Source organism: Pelobates fuscus, chromosome 5 (genome assembly GCF_036172605.1).
Source record: "Pelobates fuscus isolate aPelFus1 chromosome 5, aPelFus1.pri, whole genome shotgun sequence".
Lineage (NCBI taxonomy): Eukaryota > Metazoa > Chordata > Amphibia > Anura > Pelobatidae > Pelobates > Pelobates fuscus.
Genome location: NC_086321.1, coordinates 318,644,165 through 318,667,858, shown reverse-complemented (window position 1 = coordinate 318,667,858; position 23,694 = coordinate 318,644,165). Strand labels below are relative to the sequence as shown.

Here is a 23,694-nt window from a genome sequence, read left to right as displayed (position 1 = left end):
CATCCATCATCTCCCCATGCAGTGATCATGTGAAGCAGTCTTTACATTAGATAATTAAATGTTCCAAAAACCACGCTGTTTTTCCTACAAATATCATTGAGAAATGCTCTGTTTTATTCAGATCGCCGTACAATTTAATAAAAGCATTGAGAGAGTTCATGATAGAATACAAGCTGTAACATTATATTTGTACAGTTACGGAATAAACAGTTCCAATTAATTTATTCACAAACAGTTTGATCAATTTAAAAATTATGCAGCCCCCTTGTGGTTGAATTTGTAATAACTTCCTATCAACATTTTAACGTGTTTTGAGACTTGTGCTAAACGCAACAGCATATTGTTTTTGTTCCATATTGAATAGATTGTAAGCTCGTTTGAGTGAGACCTTCTTTACCCCTTGTTTCTGTTATAAACTGTGTGTATATTACTTGTTGTCAAATACCCTCATGTTATCATTGTAAAGCACTGCAGAATGATGGATCTGCATAAATGCTAATAATAACAATATATGATTGCACATAATCCATTATGAAATTGTGAGCATAGTAAGGTAAGTTAATGTATTAAAAATTAGATACATAATGTATAGATGAATTAATGTGCCTGTAATGCGCTTTACAAATATAAAGCCAGCACTCAAGGTGTTTTTCAAATAAACTATTTAATCCAGAAATAGATCCAAATAAAGCTGGCGTTTCAGTACATCTTATGAACATTTTTCAGAACATAAAAATGTTGGCTAAGTGTAAATATAGCACGTGTGTGTGGCCGTATGTCTGTCCGTTGGTGTGTGTGTGTCAGTACGCCTATCAGTGTCCGTATGTCTGTCAGTGTGTGTTTGTGTCAGTATGTCTGTCTGTTGGTGTCTGTGTGAGTCAGTATGTCTCTCAGTGTGTGGCAGTATGTATGTCAATGTGTGTCAGTATGTCTATCAGTATATGTGTCAGTGCGTCTGTCACTGTGTGTGTCAGTATATGAATCAGTGTGTGTCAGTATGTGTCTGTGTGTGTCAGTATGTCTGTCAGTGTGTGTGTGTGTCAGAGTGTGTCTGTGTGTCAGTATGTCTCTCACTGTATGTATCTGTCTGTCAGCATATGTGTGAGTATCTGTTTGCTGTCATTGTGTATCTGTATGTTGTCAGTTTGTGTATCTGTGTGTGTTTGTCTCAGTGTGTGCATCTGTATGTAGTCAGTGTGAGTATTTGTGTATCTGCATGGTTTTTATAGTGTGTGTGTGTATCTGCGTGTGTTTGTGTGGCAGTGTATGTGTATATGTGCATGCATCTCAGCATTCAAACACTCACACGACACACAAATACACCCCTGCATTCAAACTTCAGCACTTTATACAAGCACATTCCTTCATTAAAACGTCAACAATACATACAAAAACAATTGTGTTAATCACCCAAATTAGATATAAACACACACTTGCATTCAAAAATCAACACTACTCATAAATGCATGCATGCATTCAAACACCAACACCACATACAAACATACTCCTATATTCACACAAACATACTCCATACAAAAACATGCTTACATTCAAACACACAAACACTGCACAGTGTTAAATACAAACCTGCAAGCATGAGAAAATTCGGAGCCCCAACTGTTAAAGCATTGTTGGAGCTGCGTGACTGATGTGGATCTACGTTTTGGCCACTCTTGCATTAAGAGGCACAACAAATTATTCCACCAGGGCCCTCTCTAATTTAGTGCCGTCACTGCGATGCAGTATATGGCTTGATTGCATGCCAGTGAGCGGGAGATGGGGGACAGAGTCCAGGGGGCCCAAGCTAATGCTTTCCCAAAGGTCCATTCAATAATTAAAGATGGCCCTGGCCATACATAATGATCCTTTTAACTATTAGATGTCTAAAGAGTGTGTAAGCCTAGATTGGCAGTGATGGGAGTTATACAAATAACCTTAGATGTACATAGCAAGTGATGGGAGTTATATACAACATTTTAGATGTAAGTAGCAATGAAGAAGTGGTTTCCGCAATCAGTCAGCTATTTGAAGCTGCTTTTTGCAGTGCTGACCTTAATTCAGACTCTTTTGTTTTTAAATTCTTCTTAACGGCTTCCTTTTTTTTTCATACCTATGAGCTTATTCAGTTTCCGCTAACAATGCTTTTCTATTGTTGAGTTTCCATAAATGGAAGCTCACATGATCATCTTAATGTAACTTTTGAAATAGATGCTATCACAGATGATTAAAGTGCACATGTAATGTAAGAATACTTGAGTGAGCAAAACCTGCTGCAGAAATCAGAATCGCCGTACAACAGAATATTAGAAGCCTTTATAATGATGATTATGTTATAATAATAATAAAACCTTTTTTAATAGGAGTGTCCATTTGTGTTAGTCTCAATTAGTTTAATTTGTTCATGAAAGAACAACAAACATGTTTATTGAGTGCATTATTACATTACTGTACAATGGTCCACTATTACAATCACATCACTAACATTTATCCAAAATACAGTATGAAAATTCATGTCAATCGCTTACACATTGATTGTGTAGAGTAGGAGAAGACAGATAAACCATTTACATTAAAGGAACATTCCAAAGCTGCTGCAGTGATTATGGTACCAGGTGAGCCTTGATGCTCCCCGTGTAAGTAGTCTAGCCATTTGCTAATGGTTTGACAACCTACCTGGGGTAGTTCTACCACCTGTTAAACCCTCAGTGAGGCCAGTAAACTCACTACATTGAGCTAAATCCAGGGGTGCAGGGTTGAGGTCATTGTCTGAGCATGATCAGCTAATTGGATTTTGCTCAAGAGAGTTTACAGAAGCTCCATGCAGGAGCTTCTGACTACCAGTGAAGAAAGTGACAACCAGTACATGGCAGACCCAGGTAATCTGTCAAAGAGGTAGCAAATGATTTGACTACTTACATTGGGGGTTCCAGAGCACTCAAAGCACCATAATGCACACAAATGGCTTTTTCTGTGTGGATTTTCCCACTCATGTGGAACATGCAGTATATGGGTTAGACAGATGAATGCTGCAAGTTTTGAGGTGTGACATTAAATCTCTCTGCAACCTCCATCACTGTGGCCTGAGCATCATAATGGAGCATTCACAGAGAGATTTGTGCAGCCCTAAGAAACACAATTCTACTTCCACCAATGACAATGGCTTTTGTTATGAATGTCATGAGCACGTTCTCATCAGGAACAACATCACATATTCACTGTAGAATCCTCAGATGATAAAGGCCATCATGAAATATCTGAGTGGAGCAATTCAGGCCTGGAGAACATAGTGGGCCACCAGCTTTTGTACAACTTCACACAGTGCTGGACTAAGTGCTGCCTCATTCATGCATTACTCTGTCACAAGACATTACAACTCTTCTCCTCCTTTTTTAACCCACCGAAAAATTATGTGAGCCTTCCGTGCACAAACCCTGCATGCCACGGACCATGGGTAAATAGTACCCTTGCAGCTCTTTTTAACTCTCCAAAACACATTTTAGACATTTATGTAATGTTTAAAAGCTAAGGTACCTAGAGTCTGGTAGTTATATTGAGACATTTCCAAATGTTTCTTTTGTTAAATGATTTAGTTTGTTTATGATGTCAGATGTGGTGCTTGGGATATAATGTAAATACATTTTACCTTCAAAAACAACTTACTGGTGTTTCCTGCACTCACTGAATCCTATGCATGGTCAGGGGAGGCATATGATTTATTTGAGAATATGTATCCATTTTTATTGTATTTTTGTTCTGTATATATCTCTTCTTTGATCTTCTTTTGAATTCTTCTTTTTTTTCTTTTCAACTCTGTTGATACAAAATTTTGTTATATATTCTCCAGATACATGGCACCTTTATTTTTATATATTTTACATAATTGATCGTATATTTTCCTCCTCTCACATAAACTCTTTCTTGTACTGTTGCAGTAGTCCATGCGGTGAGATCAGAGGCCAACGCTCCTGATGATAGTGTCCATCAATTAAGCTCCGTCGAGGTGGAAGATATGATCCATAAAGCAGGGGAGACAACCCTTAGTGAAATCTCTCTAACGGATGACAATCCTTCCATACAGAGAGCTTCTCCTAGAAAAGAGATCCCTGGTGTGCAGGCACGACCACCTCAGACACCTACAGGCCCAGAACCACCAGTCACTATGATATTCATGGGCTACCAGAATGTTGAGGATGAGAATGAGACCAAAAAGGTCCTGGGCCTTGAAGGGGCCATCACAGCTGAACTAGTGGTCATCAGTGATGGAGACCCTCAACCTGCGGCTGATGGGGACCTGCCAGAGAAGACCCAGCATCCCCCTAACGGGGCCCCTGTAGATCCTCCCGCCAAGAGTGATAAGCAAGAGACCAATGATACAGCACCACCAAAGAGTGGGGAGCAGGATCTTACCATGAAGAAACAGAGGTGCAAATGTTGCAGTGTAATGTAAATTCAATGATAAATGGGGGTTGCTCTTCATCCTCTATCCTTTCCAGAGGTATGATGTTCTATCACAATGTAGCCCGGAAGGGGCTTTCTCCTTGAGATGGTTCTCTTCATAGCCACTGCCTCATTGGAGAGAGTACTCTCTTAAACCCGTGAAGAACTCCTGTCTGCCACATATATCCTTATTTCCAAAACATAGGAGTTCCTACTTTAACCCCAAATAACCTGGGAGATAACTGAGCCCTGCCCACTTGACTTAAACAAGATAATATAATCCCGTTATGTCTCAAAAAAAGTGGGATTCCTTCCCCCAAACTGAAATAACAATATTAAACACGGGAGAGATGACTCCATATAAATTAAAGGTCCCCAGCCAATCTTCTTATACTGGCAGAAATATTCAAACATCCTCTTGTGTGCTTCCCATCTTCCAAAATTTCCATCCCCCTCCATGGAGAATCTGCAGTATTCTCTATAATATTAAAGAAGATACTGCCATTTTATGAAACATAAAGGTCTTAGACACCTTTCAATATCCCTTAATGGCTTATGTCATGCTATCCAGTTTTATATTGTGTAACTGTAGGCTTTGGGTAAATTGAAGGAACTTAGGTATTTTTGAACTCTTGACTGCAAGAAGGAAAATGAAATTATAAAATGTCAAAAAATGTTCTTGGAAAATAGAGATCATGTGGTGTCATCAAATGTTGGACTATAAAAGCGGATGGTCTGATGGCTACTGCTGGTGTGTCCGGTTTCACACACCAGTGCATGTGCAGTCTGCATTAACCTATATTAGTTTCCTGTTGTGTGTGGGGAGGGATTAACATGGTATTCCGCATGCTGGAAAGTATTGGTCAGTGGGATTTCAATACACACATATTTCAACTGGACTATTGCAGGATGTTGTCTTTAACAAGTGTTTCTCTTAACAAGATGATTTGGAAGGGGGATTTGTACATGTAGCTTATAATTTCCCCTTTCAATGATGGAAAGGTTTGTGATGCTTTGAAAAGCTTTGCTATGATATGCATGGAGAATTGTTGCAGGTTCTTCTGGAGTTATCTTGACCCCCTATATGTGTGACCCTCATTCGTTTAGTATGTCCCCTGCTCATATGAATTGCCATGGACTTCATTCTGGGAGTTCTAGAGGCAGTGGGGCCAGGCTGGACATTCACATTGGTGCCTCTGGACTTCCTGCCGTGCCTGATATTGAACCTCACCCGTACTCCTTGCTCCTGTTGCCCATATTTCATTTCATTGTAAAAATATCTCAGTAAGTCAATAAACTGTGTTATATAATCTCCTAATTACAGCGCATTCTGTGACTGATGACAGAGACACACTGACACACATTTGATTACAGATGGCTACATGCATACCTCTGAACTTTAGGAGGTATGCATTTGGGACAGAGGGTGGGTGGTCTACAAAGAGACATGAAGAGAGGGATGTGTCCACCTTTACAAAGGGTGGTCCTTTCTGGAAAAAGGGCACCTCATCTCAAAGTGAATGCACACCCGGCTTACTAACAGCCTCTCTGGGAAACTCCACACAGAGCTGGTTATGCACAGAGTACTTCTGAAGGGGCTAAATACCCTCAGTGAAAGAATTGGATTGGTTCAGTCCAAGAACTGCACATCGGAGGTATGCACATGGGTAACAGTACACACAGAAGTATGTTTAAATATTTTGTATTAATAATTTTGGACAAAACTGAAGAAGAAGACATGCAAATATACACAAAGCAGTGGTTCTTGAACCTTGGGCCAGGTCATAAAATGAAGATTCTTGGGTTAATTCAGAGAACTCCCAATGGTTTGCAAAGTAAACACATACATAATTTTGGTTAAGCCAATACTCACAATAGTTTTCCTTAGTGCCCATTCCCATGTACAATGGAGGACCATTAGACCCTGAGTAAAGTGTAAAAGAAATAGATTTTATATTACATTTCAAAATGGGTGTAAAAAAAAAATAATAATCTTGAAAACCAGCCAATGTCCAATGGCATATACATAATGCTATACTACATACTTTATACTATATACTTAGTATAGTATAGAGAGAGCAAATAATATTTTACTTGGTTTGATGTCAAGGCCAGTGGATTTGGAAAGAGAATTACATGTCTCTTCTATCAAATAGAACAGTACAAGGAGAGCAAACCTCTGCCTTTACTACCTTCCACTTGTTTCTCTGTGTTCTAATTTGGAACCTTAGCATACAACTGTAGTCCCTTTCAATCCTATAGGTGTAGTTAGACACCAGAAATGATAAATAAAGGTCTACCAAATTCACAAAGTCTTGAATTGACAGTTAAATAGAAATACATTGATTTGCAGTCATTGGGTTACATTAGCCAACATCCGTGATAATCTTGGATCCCTAAAATTCTGTACTGGTCGACTGTTTCGGCTTTACCATGTCAGACCTCATTTGTCTGTATTATCCTGGAAGTTCCAACTGTTCTATCTAGTAATATAACATATGCTACATTGTAGTAAGTAGCTACCAAATTGCAAAACTGGACCAAAAAAAAATTAAATTCCAGGCACCAGGACCACTTCAGAGATTTAAAGTATTCATGATGCCTGGAGTCTGTGAAACACTGCACATATGGAGTTTAACCACCCCTTTGCTCATGGAGATGTAATTCAGGGGATGTCATCAGCCTAGTAGTATCCAGGGCCGGCGCTACCTGTAAGGCGGACTAGGCAGCCGCCTAGGGCGCCCCTTGGGAAGGGGCGCCGCCAGGAGTGCCGGCCCCCCTAATGCTGCAGCCGCCCGAGCGTTCTGTAGAGAGCCTCAGGTGGCTGCAGCTCTGCCCGGGCTGGTGCGTCCATGAGGGCGCAACGCCCGGGCGCAGCCAGAGGAGAGGGCTCAGCGCTCCCTCCTGTCACTCCCTCTCTGTAGCGTGGCCGAGCCCTGTATGGTCCGCGGGTACAGGGAGCATCTGTCTCCTGTACTCGGACGGACTAACAGGAAGTGAACACTGAGTGTTCACTTCCTGTTAGTCCGCCGGGTACAGGAAACAAAAGCTCCCTGTACTCGGCCGGACCATACAGAGCTCGGCCACGCTACAATATAGGTAGGGGAGGGTGGGGGGAATAAATAGAGAGGGGGGGGAGAAATAAATGGAGAGAGGGGGAGAAATAAATGGAGAGGTGGGAGGAGAAATAAATGGAGAGGGAGGGGAGGAGGAGAAATGAATGGAGAGGGAGGGGAGGAGGAGAAATCAATGAAGAGGGAGGGGGGAGAAATCAATGGACAGGGAGGGGGGAGAAATAATGGACAGGGAGGGGGGGGGAAATAAATGGACAGGGAGGGGGGAAATAAATGGACAGGGGGGGATAAATGGACAGGGGGGGATAAATGGACAGGGGGGAATAAATGGACAGGGAGGGGGGGAAAATGGTCAGGGGGGGGGAATAAATGGACAGGGGGGGGGGGAATAAATGGACAGGGAGGGGGGGGAATAAATGGACAGGGAGGGGGGAATAAATGGACAGGGAGGTGGGGAATAAATGGACAGGGAGGGGGGAATAAATAGACAGGGGGGAAGGACAGGGAGGGGAGGGGAATAAATGGACAGGCAGGGTGGGGGGAATAAATGGACAGACAGGGTGGGGGGAATAAATGGACAGACAGGGAGGGGGGAAATAAATGGACAGGGAGGGGGGAATAAATGGACAGGGAGGGGGGAATAAATAGACAGGGAGGGGGGGGGAATAAATGGACAGGGAGGGGGGGAATAAATGGACAGGCAGGGTGGGGGGAATAAATTGACAGGGAGGGGAATTGACGGGGTTAGGAGGGGGAATGGGGAGAAGAGAGTGACAAGGGAGGGGGGAGAAGAGAGGGACACACAGGGGAGAAGAGAGTGACAAGGGAGGAGGGGGAGAAGAGAGGGACAAGAGGGGGGAGAGAGGGACAAGAGGGGGGAGAAGAGAGGGACAAGAGGGGGAGAAGAGAGGGACAAGAGGGGGAGAAGAGAGGGACAAGGGGGGAGAAGAGAGGGACAAGGGGGGAGAAGAGAGGGACAAGGGGGGGAGAAGAGAGGGACAAGGTGGGGGAGAGAAGAGAGGGACAAGGGGGTGAGAGAAGAGAGGGACAAGGGGGGGAGAGAAGAGAGTGACGAGGGAGGGAGAGGGGGAGAAGAGAGTGACAAGGGAGGGGGGAGAGATTGACATCCATCACACACACACAGTGCACCCCTTGCACACAGAAAAACACACAATGCATTACACACACAGACACACACACAAGCAATTCAACCCTTACACACAATGCATCCCTTACACACACACAGAAACACACAATGCATTCCTTACACACACTTAATGCACCCCTTACACACACTCAATGCACACCTTACAGACGCACACACTGCATCCCGTACATACACAGAAACACTCATTGCAGCCCTTACACATACAAACACAGATTCACACAATGCATTCCTTACACACATATCAGGACATCCCCTACTCCTGTGAACAAACTAATTGGTGGAACATGAAGGTGGACCCTGGGGCCCAGACCTTGAGCTGTGCAAAGGGCCTTAAAAAAAATGGAGCTGCTTCCCGTTCTCCCAGAACACAAACAGCCTCCAGAGAGCCTGTTCTACACCAGACCAGTGGAGCCAGACTGCAGCTAGAGCCCATCACCATCCTCCTCTGATTGTAAGTAGGCAATCTAGTATATTATTCGTGGCACTAATCTCTAATTTACCTCACATTAAAGGGACACTTTAGTCCCCAGAACCACTTCAGCTTAATGTAGTGGTTCTGGTGTCTATAGCCTGTCCCTGCAGGCCTTTTAATGTAAACACGGCGGCACTGCAGCACTTGCGTTGGTTAACATGGGGCATTGTGATGGCATATCGGGGGGGATGGGGGGCGGCAAACTTTACTTTTGCCTAGGGCGGCAAAAATCCTTGCACCGGCCCTGGTAGTATCATGGGATGTCATCAGCCAGGCTGGAACAAGAAGTTCCAGGCTGGCTAATGTCAATTCTGGGCAAATTTAAATGAGAGCAGTCAGCCAGTGGAAGAGCGGCAGATGGATATCTGGCGTTATCAGCTCTGCAGAAGCTTGTTAATGTAAAACCTGCTTCACAGTAGACCAGATACCCAGCAGGACCAGGTAAGAGGATAAACCATTGTAAAACAGTTTACCTCATTGCCAAGGAACTGTAACTCCTATCATCAAAACCCCTAACGCGAACTGTGGTGGTTGTGATGGTTGAATAATCCTTTAACTTAGTTTAAAATGTATCCAAAACAGCCAAGTCTGATATTTGTTTTGCATCTGAGTTATTTTGGTTAGTTGACAACTCCCAGCAACTCCCTGTTTAGGGAATAAATCTCTTAGTAGCCAAACTAAATTATTATTTTTACTTTTAAAAGACCAACAGGTTTTACAACACTCTACAACAACTAAACAGAGCATACAAGCAAATGGTGATGCATCTTTACTGGAATACAAACTTAGGAGGGAAATGTTTTCGCCCTTTGCCACAATTTGAAAAATAGAAAATAGATAATTTCATTGTGGTAGTGTTCTTACAAATCTTTTCAGAGCAATGGATTTACCATAAAGTAGCACACAAATTGAAATTTATCCCCTTAAGGGCACATGATGGAAAAATTCCGACATGATTCCTTTTATTTGTGAAGTTGTGTCCTTAACCCCTTAAGGACACATGGCATGTGTGACATGTCATGATTCCCTTTTATTCCAGAAGTTTGGTCCTTAAGGGCTTAAGGGGTTATGGGAATAAAGAACAACACACGCAATTTTCTCAGTTTGATTCCTCGATCCAACGGTTTGAATGTCTCGTCTTGCCTCTCGCTGCTCTGGGAAACGTGAACACACCCAATGTGAATTTAATAAGCAATGTCATTTCAAGTGTAACAATATGACTTAATTGCAGAATGTTCTGATGCAGGTATTTCTTTTATTATGCATAGCACGGCTATCAGCATTTTTCAGATGGTTGTAGGTTGTTATGATTATTGTGATAGAATTTGCCCAACAAGAGTACTATAATACATACCTGTGTAGTTTTCTATCAGACTTTGAGCCATTTTTAAAAGAAAAAAAACAAACATTTATTTACAGAATTTGTTTTTTTTTGTGTGTGGAAAATAGACAGTAGAACTGTAGATTTTGCATACTCAGCAATAAAGTGTTAACTTTCCTGGCCTATTCTTCAAAATTTGCTGTTTAGTAAATAAACGTCTTTGTGTGGTTCATGTGCCTAACATTCTGCTGTCGGCTGCCTTGATTTTAAACAGTTTCAGAAATCAGTATTGTTTATTGTGTGCATTAATATTCTGTGTTCACGTAGCTTGATGTAATACTAAAACATGCCAATGATAACAGCAAGGATGACTTTAAATTGTCTTGATATACGAATGTTCAGAAAACGTTGTCCAAGAGCATCCCCTGCATACACGAGAACTCTGGCAAACATACAAACTCCCCTCCCATTCTCCTGAAGTTTCCGGACTCCCAGGCTTTGCTCACAAGCTAATGTTTGGTTTCATCTCTAATAAAAGCGCCTCTGTAATCAGCAACATTCCAGGGTATGCATTCCCTCAGTCAGCATCCCCTGACTATTGTCCAGTGTCACTCCTGGTCACTCCATGCCAACAGCTAGCAAACAGCATAGACACCCTGCCATTTACCACCCGCTGGGGATGGGCAGAGGCAAGAGGAGAATGGATCCCAAGCAGAAAGTATGGGGGCAGGTAGGACTTAACCAGTTTTTTTTTTAAATTCTGTATATGAAAATGTACAAATATTTCAGGGGCACGTTGTTAAATGTGGGGAACGGAGTTATTTAACCCCTTCACGACAAAAGGTAGGCAAATCCAAATATATACATAATATATAATTTGTTATAGGTATATTATTGATCATTTAAGGGCTAATGCCAAAAAGTTATTGCTGTATGTTTTTTTACTTTATACTTGCCATACATTTTAACAATTAGCTATCAGTCTGTGAAACATTTAGAAGTGTATCTACTACACGTTGAATTAAAAAAAACATCTTTTTTTTTCTCCAATTTTGGCCATTGTGGTGTAAATTGTTTTCAAATAATTGGTTAGTAATTAAACCCTTTAGCTAAAGTTCTTTTTTTTTTAAATGGGAGGGGTTGGGGGGGAGCAAAAATCCAATGCACCACAAGATTAGGTGTTTGTTATCACCAGGAAATGTATTTTACTCTGTATGAATAGATAAGATAGGAGTGAAGGAGCGTATTGGATAACATTTATAGTATGGAGCATATAACACTGGGCTGCATATCCCATCATGCCCAGCTCGGATAGTAGTTGTTGTTAAATACAGTTGGTTGTTACCTGGCAGGTTGGTAATGATAACCAAAATACAGTAAAACACAACATAAAAGTTCATACAATTTTCAGTCCACAATGCAATGCAACTTGTCTACGGACTCTTGAAGAAAAGTCTTAAAAGGTTATTCACTAAATTGAGAATTGGTGGGAATGCAAAGGGAATTTCAAAATGAAGGCCAAAGTAATCGAACTGGATACTTGGAGAATTATTCCAGTTTAGATATATTGGCCTTAATTTGAAATTTAGTTTCAGATTAGTGAATAAACTGTCTCATAGATTGTAAGCTCTACAAAAACAAAGCGCTGCGGAATATGTTGGCACTGATAATAATAATTGCTTAGCAATGAAGGACGTTTACCGCCATGCACTGACACTTATTGCATTTTTCATGCTGTTTGCCCATTGTTTTTAAACAGACCGAATGTCAGTCTGCTGCTAAGCAGGACTAACTAGCAGACAACCACTGTCAAGATATAAATATATGAATAAATACATAAAACATCATCCTGCCAGAGTTTAATATCCATGAATGGGCTTGAAACCTTGTTTTCTTGCATACATTTTCTTTTCCCTCCCTAATGTACAGTGTTGCTTGTAACCAGGATCCCTGGTGCTGATGATGAACATATCACAACCTCTTGGCGTTAGTAACAGCAAAACCATTCGCCCCATGCAGAGTGCCAGGAAGTGCCAAAAATATAGCACTAATATTGTCCAAGGAACCTCAAATCAGGCTTTCAAATATGCTGACCCTTGAAGCATACATCACAACAATTAAGAAGGGAGAATGGGATGTGGTGAAAGGGTTATGCTCAGTGACTAGCTGCCCCATGGCCTTCAGAAAATGTAGGGAGCACTACTGCAGCACTCCATGTATGGTCCTACTATCAGCTGTAGATGACCAACACTAGGGAATAAAAACGGGAAAGCAGACCAGTACCTCAAAATCGTGTCTGTCCTGCCAAAAGCAGGACTTTTGGAAGGCTTGTAACGGTGACCATACTCAATTTGATACAAAAATTGCTCTGCCCGGGGCCGATCAACACCCCTCCATAAAAGAAGGCCTTGAGTGCTCCCTTTTATTTTACTTTAAGCCTTATTCACTAAAATGTAAAAGAAACTTTAAAATTTTAGTCTGAAAATATGGCTGACTTGGACATATTCAGTTTGGCTTAACGCTACACTCTAAAGTTCTAAATACATATATATTTATAATAGAGTGTTCAGGGTGTCTTTTTTTATTTTTTTTTTGTAAATTCTTTATTTTGACAATCGGGTAAGTACAGAATCACATACATACACCACAACAGTGTAAATGTGCAGAGAAACAAGTCGAATAATGGTGCTGGTAATAAGCATTGATATCTTTTGACCATCTGACATGCATCCAGCAACATGAAAGCATTCAATCAATCGGATATAGGCAATTTTAACAATTTTACGTGAGTGCATACTTTGAAGCAGAAGCAATTTCAATAACAATAATAACAGATTGAATACAAACAAGGAGATATTTCCGAGCCCTGTTTTAAGGTTCTTCTGGAGAGTTAAGCTTATAGATCTGATGGCAAAAAACAAGGTAGTAGTTTCAATATCGAAAATATGTGACATATTGAGCAGAAAAGCATACACATCCTCGATTAGAGATACCTGACCTATAGGCTATGAAGCTTGTGATATGAAAGTATTCGCTTAGCTAGGTGTATTGTTATGGAATCAAGAATTCGTATTCCAATTACATACTCTTCACTGATGAAAAAGCGGCTCCCCAATTCCGAGCTTTGACTTGGGATCCCCTATAGAAAGTAGCCCTAGGGATCACTTGTGTAGTAGAAAGTAGCTTGGATGTGTCTGTCTGTTAGTATAACCCGTCGGTCAGGTGCCTGTTGTGTCGCCCTGAGATGTCGTGGAGCGGGTGTTGAATTCCCATCCTCCCGTCAATTAAGTGTGTCGTATTTTGGAAACTATTTCTCTGTATGTCCAGTGTCTTAGTACCTCCATCAGTCAGCCGTTAGTTAAGTCAATGGCTCGTGCCCTCGGCATTCACTTCGTGCTATGGCTGTAAATCTTGCATTAGCACGGTCGGGTCCTCCCGTTCCCGACCTCCTCGGACGCAGATCAAGCCGCTATAGCTAGGCCCTACAGAGAAGTCATGTGGGCATGAGTAGATACAATGGGTGATAGTAGAAAGGGGGGGGGGGTCTACATAGAGCAACATGTGTTAAAGTGCGCCCAGGCACCCTCGAACCCACTGTGTTGTGGTGTGCGCTATGTCCCTCCAGTTCCTGGTCGTGAAAGGTAGACATACCACGGGGTCCAGGTGGCGACGTGTTTGGTGCTCCTCCCGAGCAAGTCAGGGTGTCTTTTAGACCACTCCACTTTATGAACTAAAATAATAATAGTTAAACTTGCCTTTCTTGACCTATTTACTAGAGAATAGCATCTATGAAAGAAAGCTAATGCTACCAATATATACTGCTCATCTTCGTTACAGTCAACTTGGGAAGTCACTTGCTCCCACTGCACCAAGTTGTGTCTGACATTTCTTAATATGTCAATCTGGTTTGTGTATGGTCTCTCATAAATCTAGGTCTTTCAATTTTTCAAACAGTAGCATCAGCCGCTCCACCACCTCCATAGATTACCTAAACAGATGATCTCATATCTCAATAAGCGCATCTCTATAGAGAGGTCTTGAGGGCCTGCTTCACCTGCGTAATCGGAGTCTCCTCAAAGAGAAGCCTTATAATTCTTCTCTATAAGGAGACTTAACTGTGTTTGGCATCATCACTGCACCGAAAGAGAAGTTTGGGGGGATTTTTTTGAGTCTTCACTAGGAAGTGCCTTTAGTAGTTGTCTGATTGACATCCACTAGAGTACACAGCACACTGACTGACAAACGTAAACATTGCACGTCTCACAAGCGGCAACGCTTCCATTTGTCACAGTGCAGAGACTGTATTATGCTCTAATGGTTTTAGTGCTTAGAATGTCTTGTTTGTTTTTCTCATTCATTTTGAATTCATTCTGAAATCCCAACAATTCACACTTTATTGAATACAACTGTGAAACGTTTTATTTATGGTGTTTATAAAGTCAAGTTATTTTTTTTTCATCCGCAGGTTGTTTATGACAGCGCTCAATCTCAAATTCACAACATAAACAAATTAGACTGGCATCTTTGAAAATGTCAGCTATTACTTAGTGAAGTTTAAATAACTAACTTGCTAAGTTCACTGATAGCAAGATAAGAAATATATATTGGTACCATCAGTTGTCTTTAATAGATGTTTTTTCTTTAGTGAATTGCTCATCTAGAGATTAGACTAGTTTCAAAGTTTTATTGGACAATTCCTTCAAATCAAGTGTCTTTGTATTCAATTAATAAGATTCCACAGGTAAATCCCAGATGACCAATTTGTCAATGTGTGGATTAAAAGGCATTTCATTAATAGATTTATTGATTTGCTAGAGATAGTTTTCCTCATGTCAGCTATGCTTCTCTGAGCAAACTTCTACGACTGACAGGACACTAAAATGTATAAAAATTGTGTGAAAATGTGCTAGTAATTTAAAGTGATGTGATCCATCTATCTATCTCTCTGTTTATACACAAACAAACAAACCATGGAATAGCCACAGAATGCACACATACCTTTAAATTACTAGCACATTTTCACACAATTCAATGTTTCAGTTCCTGTTCGGAACTTTCTTCAGGACAAATAAAACACATTTTATTTTTAACCTCATTATGAAAGAATAAAGGAATTAATATACTAACCAGGCCATATATGCTAATATATATATATATTTTTTTTTTAATGTATGTATTTAAAGACCATTATTTAGCAACCTGGATAGTCATTCTGGATTTAGCTAGAGTGTAAGGTTTTACACACACATACATATTTAGATCTTAACCCCTTAAGGACCAAACTTCTGGAATAAAAGGGAATCATGACATGTCACACATGTCATGTGTCCTTAAGGGGTTAAAAGTAAACCATCTAGGGGGCGGAGCCTGACTGCCAAGGGAACCAGACGTGCTCGGCAAGAGCTCCTGCATCTGGCCCCAATAAAGCGTGATTTACACCCAGGTCACTCACCTAGCAGACCGTTTTCGGCACCTATCTTACCGAGGGAGTCGCGGTACACCGGAGGATACTCATCGTGAGCTGATCCGGCTCCGGTACGTCCCGATAGCAGTCAGCGGCCTACAAAGGCTGAGCTCTGGAGAGACGGCCGCTCTCCAGGCTCCTTCGTTGCCTGAATGGCCCTGGTGACCGAAGCTATGCTCCTCCCCCCCCCCTCTGGACCGGCGGGGGTTATCCCGGTATCGACTGGCTGGTGCCCCTGTCAACCCTGCACAGCTCCCACCTCCCGACACATGATCGCGGCTGACCCACCTAAGATGGCGGCCGGGCCTCTGCATCACCAGCAGGGCCTACTGCAGCCCATGGAGACACGAGGAGGTGCTGCAGAATATGTGCTAGAGCGACTGGATGCCACCTTTGACTTCTGGGCCAAATTGGAGGCTTTATTTGCAGCGACACCAAATCAATCTCCAGAGGGAGATCAACCCAACGAGCTATCCTACCTACCTGCAGAGAGCCAGGCAGTTCCAGGGGGATATTCTACTACACGAAGCGGCAAGCATAAACACCCCCCCCCCCCCCCCCGCACAACTAACAAACGGAGAAAGCGCAAGAAACCACAGTGGCGAATGACACTCCGCCGACCAGGCCAGCTGCATGGACACTACTACTCACCTCGACCACGGAGCTCCAGACGCCCGCAGCAGGGGCAAAGACCCCCAGAGGCGATCTCCTTAAGCTGCCTGGCACACAAAAATGCCAACCCATGGAGGTCACAATCTTCACTGGCTCAACACCGCACATGGAAAGCGCAAGAAGGGGGAGCAGCTCAGACACCCCTTCCAGCTATCACGCCCCTGCCCAAGCAGGGTACCGGCTGACACGGCTACACCATCAACGCACCAGCCCTCCTCCACGAGATGCAGGCAGGTCGGACGACTGGCGCACAAGCCCTACATACTCACACTACGGGACTCTCTCCTGCAGAAAACATCGATCTGACTTTACCTAGTACGCACCCCTAAAACGTATTTGTGCAGCATTTTATTATGTGTAAGATTCAGCGATTTAAGCGATCAGCGGATTTAGGTACCACCTACCCGACCGGTACAGGCTGAAACAGGGCTTCACAGCAGGCTATCGGACACTCTGAACTCAGCATGGCAAATTCACACACGCAATAAGTTTGTTCTCTCTTGATTTTGGTTGCCTCCGGTCCACGGTGGGAGCGGTCCCAGTGGATGTACCCATGTTGGTTTTCACAAGTTTATAAGCTGTTTCACATGTCATATAATAGCTGGTGCACCTAGCACATAGCTTATCGTTTATTAGTATTTTCTTTAATTTTATTCTGCAGTGAACTTAAAAAGCATAATGTTTCACTCTGTTATGTTACACTGCACTCAGCAGCCAGCAGAGTAAGACCCATGGCGTCCAAACAAAGTCACTGCTTCTCACATGTTATCTACACTATGCAAACCGTGCCTGATAGCTAGCAGGACCTTGAAACCAATACTATGACTCAAGCATCCTCAGGCACTCATGACATTACCTTGTCAACCTATAAAAAAGCTCAGTATAACCCGATTGTTATATGGAACAACAATAGCTGCACCTAACTGTAGTATCGCATGCACTCAAGCATGATGTTTTTTTCAATTTCGATTGTGTTTAGATTGTTACTCTCATTGCAATTGAATACCAGGCTAGATGGTAAACCCGAAGGGGAACAATACATGACAAGCCCAGCATAGACCTGTATCTCTAGCCTATTGGTTAATCCTGTATTATATAAAAAGAAAATGTGCACAGTATAACAAGTCACACTGTCTTTTAACATTGTTTATTGCTCTGATAGCACCAGCTGTTGTGGCGGTGCAAATCTGTTCTGTTAACCCATGCACAACCTAAATAAAGAATTTAAAAAAAAATTTAGAATGGCAAAGCAGCATGGAAGTTGTAGTTTTAAAACATTGGGGGATCTATCTATTTGACACCCCTGCTATACAGCATTGTTGCTGAATTTGCACATTACATACAACATGGACAGATTTGCAGTAAGCAATGGCGTTGTTGCAAAAAGGCTATGATCTTCAGCCCAAGGGTAAAGTATGGTTTCTCCCGCATATATTCATTTAAGCCTTTCCTAAAATACCACACACTATACAATTTATTAAATCCAACCTTAAATCCTACCATGTTCTATGAATCACATTATGACACAAAATCTTTGAATTAATTCAGAATATTATATAAACCATACCTTCCAATGTCTCTGTTTAAGAGGTACAGTCGTTATTTTGCACCCAAATCCCTCTCTCCCTCTTTTCTATCCAAATGCCCCTCTTTTCTAGGATATTCCTATTGTTGTTATTGTTCGTGTGTGAATGTATAGCAAAGCTTTACAATAATAATTCTCACAGTAATGTGTTTTTAAACTACAATAAATGACTTTTAAAATCAGTTTGTATAAATAAGATACATTGCTATTGATCTAAATTGCATTTTAGTTTAATACATTGTTGTTAGTAAGCCACCTAAAATTACTCAGAACAGCCCCACCCCTGGCAATACACCACTCACACCCCTAAAGTTAAAGTGACCCTCTTTGTCCATTTTAAATATTGGGAGGCATGTATAAACTTATATTTATAAACCCCACTCTAGACTGTATTAACTCTGCACTTGCATCATCAGGGCCGGACTGGCCCACCGGGATACCTGGAAATTTCCTGGTGGGCCGGCATACTATAAGGCCGGTGAGCGGCCACCTAGTCTGCACTGGCCCACAATTACACAGTAACCGGCAGGAGGGGATGCGCTCCCCTCCTGCAGGTCACAGAATGTAACGTGGCCGAGTAGGCAGGCCGTGGTAGAGGTGCTTCTGTTCCCCTACCCGGTCTGACAGGAAGTGCTCAAAGAAAGCACATGACTGCTTCACATCAGACCGGGTAGGGTAGGGAAACAGAAACTCCTCTACCATGGTCTACCTGCTGGGCCACGCTACAGCAAGGTACAGGGAGGTGGAGAGGGGGGCTATAATGGGACATGGGGGTGCTACAATGGGACACATTGGGGCTAGGGGGGGGCTATAACTGGACACCTGGGGGGCTATAATGGGACACATGGGGGCTGGGGGGCTATAGGGACACATTGAGGCTATGAGGGGACATATGGTGGTTGGGGTGGGGGTTATATTGGTACACATGGGGGCTGGGGAGGGGGCATTAGGGACACATGGGTGCTGGGGAAGGGGCTATAATAGGACACATGGGGGCAATGGGGGCTATAGGGACACATGGGGGCTAGGGAGAGGGGGCTATAGGGACACATGGGGGCTGGGGGGGTATAGGGACACATGAATGGCTGGGAAGGGGTGATACGGACACATGGAGGGCTGGGAGGGGGTATAGGGACACATGAAGGGCTGTGAGGGGGGCTAGTGGGACACATGGAGGGCTGGGAGAGAGGGCTAGTGGGACACATGGAGGGCTGGGAGAGAGGGCTAATAGAACACATGGGAGGGCCATGGACGTATTAGCCGCGAGGCAAACAAGGTTTTGTCATGCCTAGGGCAGCACAAACCCAGGATACACCAGTGGGGAGGGCTCATGAGTCACATGTGGGGATGCTGCTGAGACACATGGGAGGGCTAATAAGACATACAGGGCTGGGAGGGGGGGTAAAGGGACACATGAAGGGCTAATAGGACACATGGAGGGCTGGGGGGAAATGGTACACATGGGGGGGCTACTGAGACACATGGGAGGGCTAATGAAACACATACAAGGCTGGGAGGGAGCTAATGGGACAAATGGGGGGCTAATGATACTTCATATTAAAGGGACACTATAGTCACCAGAACTACTACAGTTTAATGTAGTGGTTCTGGTGTCTATAGCCTGTCCCTGTAGGCTGAGCACTGTAAATGCTACCTTTTCAGAGAAAAGGCAGTGTTTACATTGCTGCCTAGGAACATCTCTAGTGACAGTCACTCAGACGGCCACTATAGTTGCTTTCTAGTGCAGTGCTGCACAGTGTGCCTGGGCCTGGGCTGTTCTGAGAAATTTTAGGTAACTTACTAATAACAATTTATGCAACTAAATTTAAGTTTGGAACAAGAACAATGTAACCTATTTATACAGACTGATTTCTTAAAACATTTATCGTAGTTTAAAGACACATTACTGTGAGTATTATTGCTGTGGAGCTCTGTTACACACTCAGACACACCAACAAAAAGAAAAGAGAGAGGGGGCGGGCCGACTGGAAGCAGACAAGCATGGCTCTGAGCCCGAGCCCCAAACAATGGCTATAAAACATCATATAACTCACCCAGAGGCGGCTCTAGACTTTGAGGCCTTAGGCGAAATTCAAACATGAGGCCCCACTAACAAAAAAGTGTCACATATACACATTGATGCACAGTTTGCCTGTGTATGTGCCTGAGAGTGTCTGACAGAGAGTATCATTGTGTGTGAATGTACAGTTGCAAGAAAAAGTATGTGAACCCTTTGGAATGATATGGATTTCTGTACAAATTGGTCATAAAATGTGATCTGATCATCATCTAAGTCACAACAATAGACAATCACAGTCTGCCTAAAGTAATAACATACAAAGAATGAAATGTTGCCATGTTTTTATTGAACACACCATGTAAACATTCACAGTGCAGGTTTCCTGCAGTACAGGTTTCCTGTAGTTGCAGATCAGACGTGCACAACGGTCAGGAGCAATTCTTGACCATTCCTCTTTACAGAACTGTTTCAGTTCAGCAATATTCTTGGGATGTCTGGTGTGAATCGCTTTCTTGAGGTCATGCCACAGCATCTCAATCGGGTTGAGGTCAGGACTCTGACTGGGCCACTTCAGAAGGCTTATTTTCTTCTATTTAAGCCATTCTGTTGTTGATTTACTTCTATGCTTTGGGTCATTGTCCTGTTGCAACACCCATCTTCTGTTGAGCTTCAGCTGGTAGACAGATGGCCTTAAGTTCTCCTGCAAAATGTCTTGATAAACTTGGGAATTCATTTTTACTTCGATGATAGCAATCCGTCCAGGCCCTGACGCAGCAAAGCAGACCCAAACCATGATGCCCCCACCACCATTCTTCACAGTTGGGATGAGGTTTTGATGTTGGTGTGCTGTGCCTCTTTTTCACCACACATAGTGTTGTGTGTTTCTTCCAAACAACTCAACTTTGGTTTCATCTGTCCACAGAATATTTTGCCAGTACTGCTGTGGAACATCCAGGTGCTTTTGTGCAAACTGTAAACGTGCAGCAATGTTTTGTTTGGACAGCAGTGGCTTCCTCTGTGGTATCCTCCCATGAAATCCATTCTTGTTTAGTGTTTTACGTATTGTAGATTCGCTAACAGGGATGTTAGCATTTGCCAGTGACTTTTGTAAGTCTTTAGCTAACACTCTAGGATTCTTCTTTACCTCATTGAGCAGTCTGCGCTGTGCTCTTGCAGTCATCTTTACAGGACGACCACTCCTAGGGAGAGTAGCAGCAGTGCTGAACTTTCTCCATTCATAGACAATTTGTCTTACCGTGTACTGATGAACAGCAAGGCTTTTGGAGATACTTTTATAACCCTTTCCAGCTTTTTGCAAGTCAACAATTCTTAATCGTAGGTCTTCTGAGAGTTCTTTTGTGCAAGGCATCATTCACATCAGGCAATGCTTCTTGTGAAAAGCAAACCCAGAACTGGTGCGTGTTTTTTATAGGGCAGGGCAGCTGTAACCAACACCTCCAATCTCATCTCATTGATTGGACTCCAGTTGGCTGACATCTCACTCCAATTAGCTCTTGGAGATGTCATTAGTCTAGGGGTTCACATACTTTTTCCACCTGCACTGTGAATGTTTACACGGTGTGTTCAATAAAAACATGGCAACATTTCATTCTTTGTGTGTTATTAGTTTAAGCAGACTGTGATTGTCTATTGTTGTGACTTAGATGATGATCAGATGACATTTTATGACCAATTTGTGCAGAAATCCATATCATTCCAAAGGGTTCACATACTTTTACTTGCATCTGTATGTCTCTGTGAGCATGTTTGCATTTTTGTCTGAGACTCTATGTGTGTGGGGTAGTTGCTTGAAGTGTGTTGTATGTATGGGGGGGTGATGGTGAGAGGGGGGTGATGGTAATGTGAGAGTGAGAGAGGGGGTAATGTGAGAGTGAGAGGTGGATAATGGTGAAAGGGAGAGGGGGTGATGGTAATGTGAGAGTGAGGGGGGGGTAATGTGAGCGTGAGAGGTGGATAATGTGAGAGTGAGAAGGGGGTAATGTGAGAGAGGGGATAATGTGTAAAAAAATGTGTAAAAAACTTTTTTCATATAACGAATACTTACACCTATAAACTCACCAACGATCTGGAACCTCAAGAAATCCATAGACGGGGATTATTCCGTCCAAGCTCTTAACACCGAGCTGATATAGCTCCTCAAAGTGTGAGTGTGAATATAACACATTTGTTCTTGTGGAATTATATCGTTCATACATACTGTACCATTATTTGTATCTTTGTTTCTCCTTTTTTTTAAGTTACTCCGCTGGCCAGTATTTCTACTAAACGTATGTACAATTTCTGATCTTTAGCGCTGTTCACCTTTCTATTTTATCTGTCCATTTATCACAAGGTAGAGGGAACACCTTGTTGGTGAACTGCTGCTCACCCTTGAGAAGAGAGCGCTTATTACCCTTTTGCGAGGGGATAATGTGTGTTAAGACACTCACAGCTTAAATAGATGAAACCGCCGTTTAGCCGATATTCCCCCTTTCCAGAGACACAGGCTCTATACAGCCGACTGCCAAACTCCCGAACGGAGTGCAAGGGAATGCGGTAAATCCACGAACATAAAATCAGCCGAACTCCTTCCACGGCTAAAACAGGCTAAATAAATCCTTCCAAGTAGCAATCCCCCCAAACACGAGACCAAGCTCCGTCTTGAGGGTAAAACAGGAATCTGTTTAATGAGGGCTACCTGCCCGGTATTTATGCAGGTCTCCCACCTGGTGGACACTCCCCTAGGGGACCAGATGGGAGACTGGGACATATATTGTACAGTAGCCAATCGCAGTGGCCCAGTTTTAAACACTCCCCTTTACATGAGTAAATCCCTCCTCTCTATCCTGGAGATAATTGGGAAGAAATCGAATTATCTCCAGGGATAGAGGCACACCGCCATTTTACACGAGACAGTAAAAACACATAAAAATATATAACTATACAAATACCGAATACATTGGATTCGTGCAACGTATCCCCAGATAGCCTGGATCTGAGTGCATATTTCTACCGAATAGCACTCAGATCCAATGCGCACAGTTCAATCGCCATGGAGTCAAAGTCTTTCACATGTCTTTCGGTATACGATTGACTCCATGGGATGGTTATCTGGGTTAAGTCCATGCGTATTATCCAAACTCCCGAACGGACTGGTTTTCGTATGCCTCGACGAAAAAGAAGGGTGGTCAGTAGTTTCAGCGGTGTTCGGTAGGTAAAGTGTTCGTTTATAGTTCCATAGAATTTTCGTTGAACACCGCTGGTCTTTCGCGTGTTTAAAATGGCCGCCGCCTCATGGTCGGCATACGAACGACGACCACCCTGCATACGGTTAGAATGGAGAGGTGTCTGTGGTTAACCACAACGTTCTTATTGGGGCCAAGAGGTTAACCAGCAGCACACTTCTCTCCTGGGTGGCCGTCCATTCGGTAGTTTTGTTCGGTATATTCTGTAACAAACGAATAGGGGCATACAGACAGGC

General features: G+C 42.8%; 2 protein-coding genes across 3 annotated transcripts in view; both read left to right on the top strand.

Moving 5' to 3' along the window:
* PALM (paralemmin) overlaps nt 1–5,755 on the top strand; it is a 90,526-nt gene extending 84,771 nt beyond the window's left edge. For both annotated transcript variants that reach the window (XM_063455578.1, XM_063455577.1), the window contains one exon: nt 3,933–5,755. In XM_063455578.1, the coding sequence (XP_063311648.1) occupies nt 3,933–4,447 (515 nt within the window). In that variant the 3' untranslated portion in view covers nt 4,448–5,755. The remainder of the gene's footprint in view (nt 1–3,932) is intronic.
* Nucleotides 5,756–11,026: 5,271 nt separating this feature from the next.
* MISP (mitotic spindle positioning) overlaps nt 11,027–23,694 on the top strand; it is a 63,883-nt gene continuing 51,215 nt past the window's right edge. The window contains exon 1 of the mRNA XM_063455575.1: nt 11,027–11,202. The gene's annotated coding sequence lies outside the window, so the exon portion shown is untranslated. The remainder of the gene's footprint in view (nt 11,203–23,694) is intronic.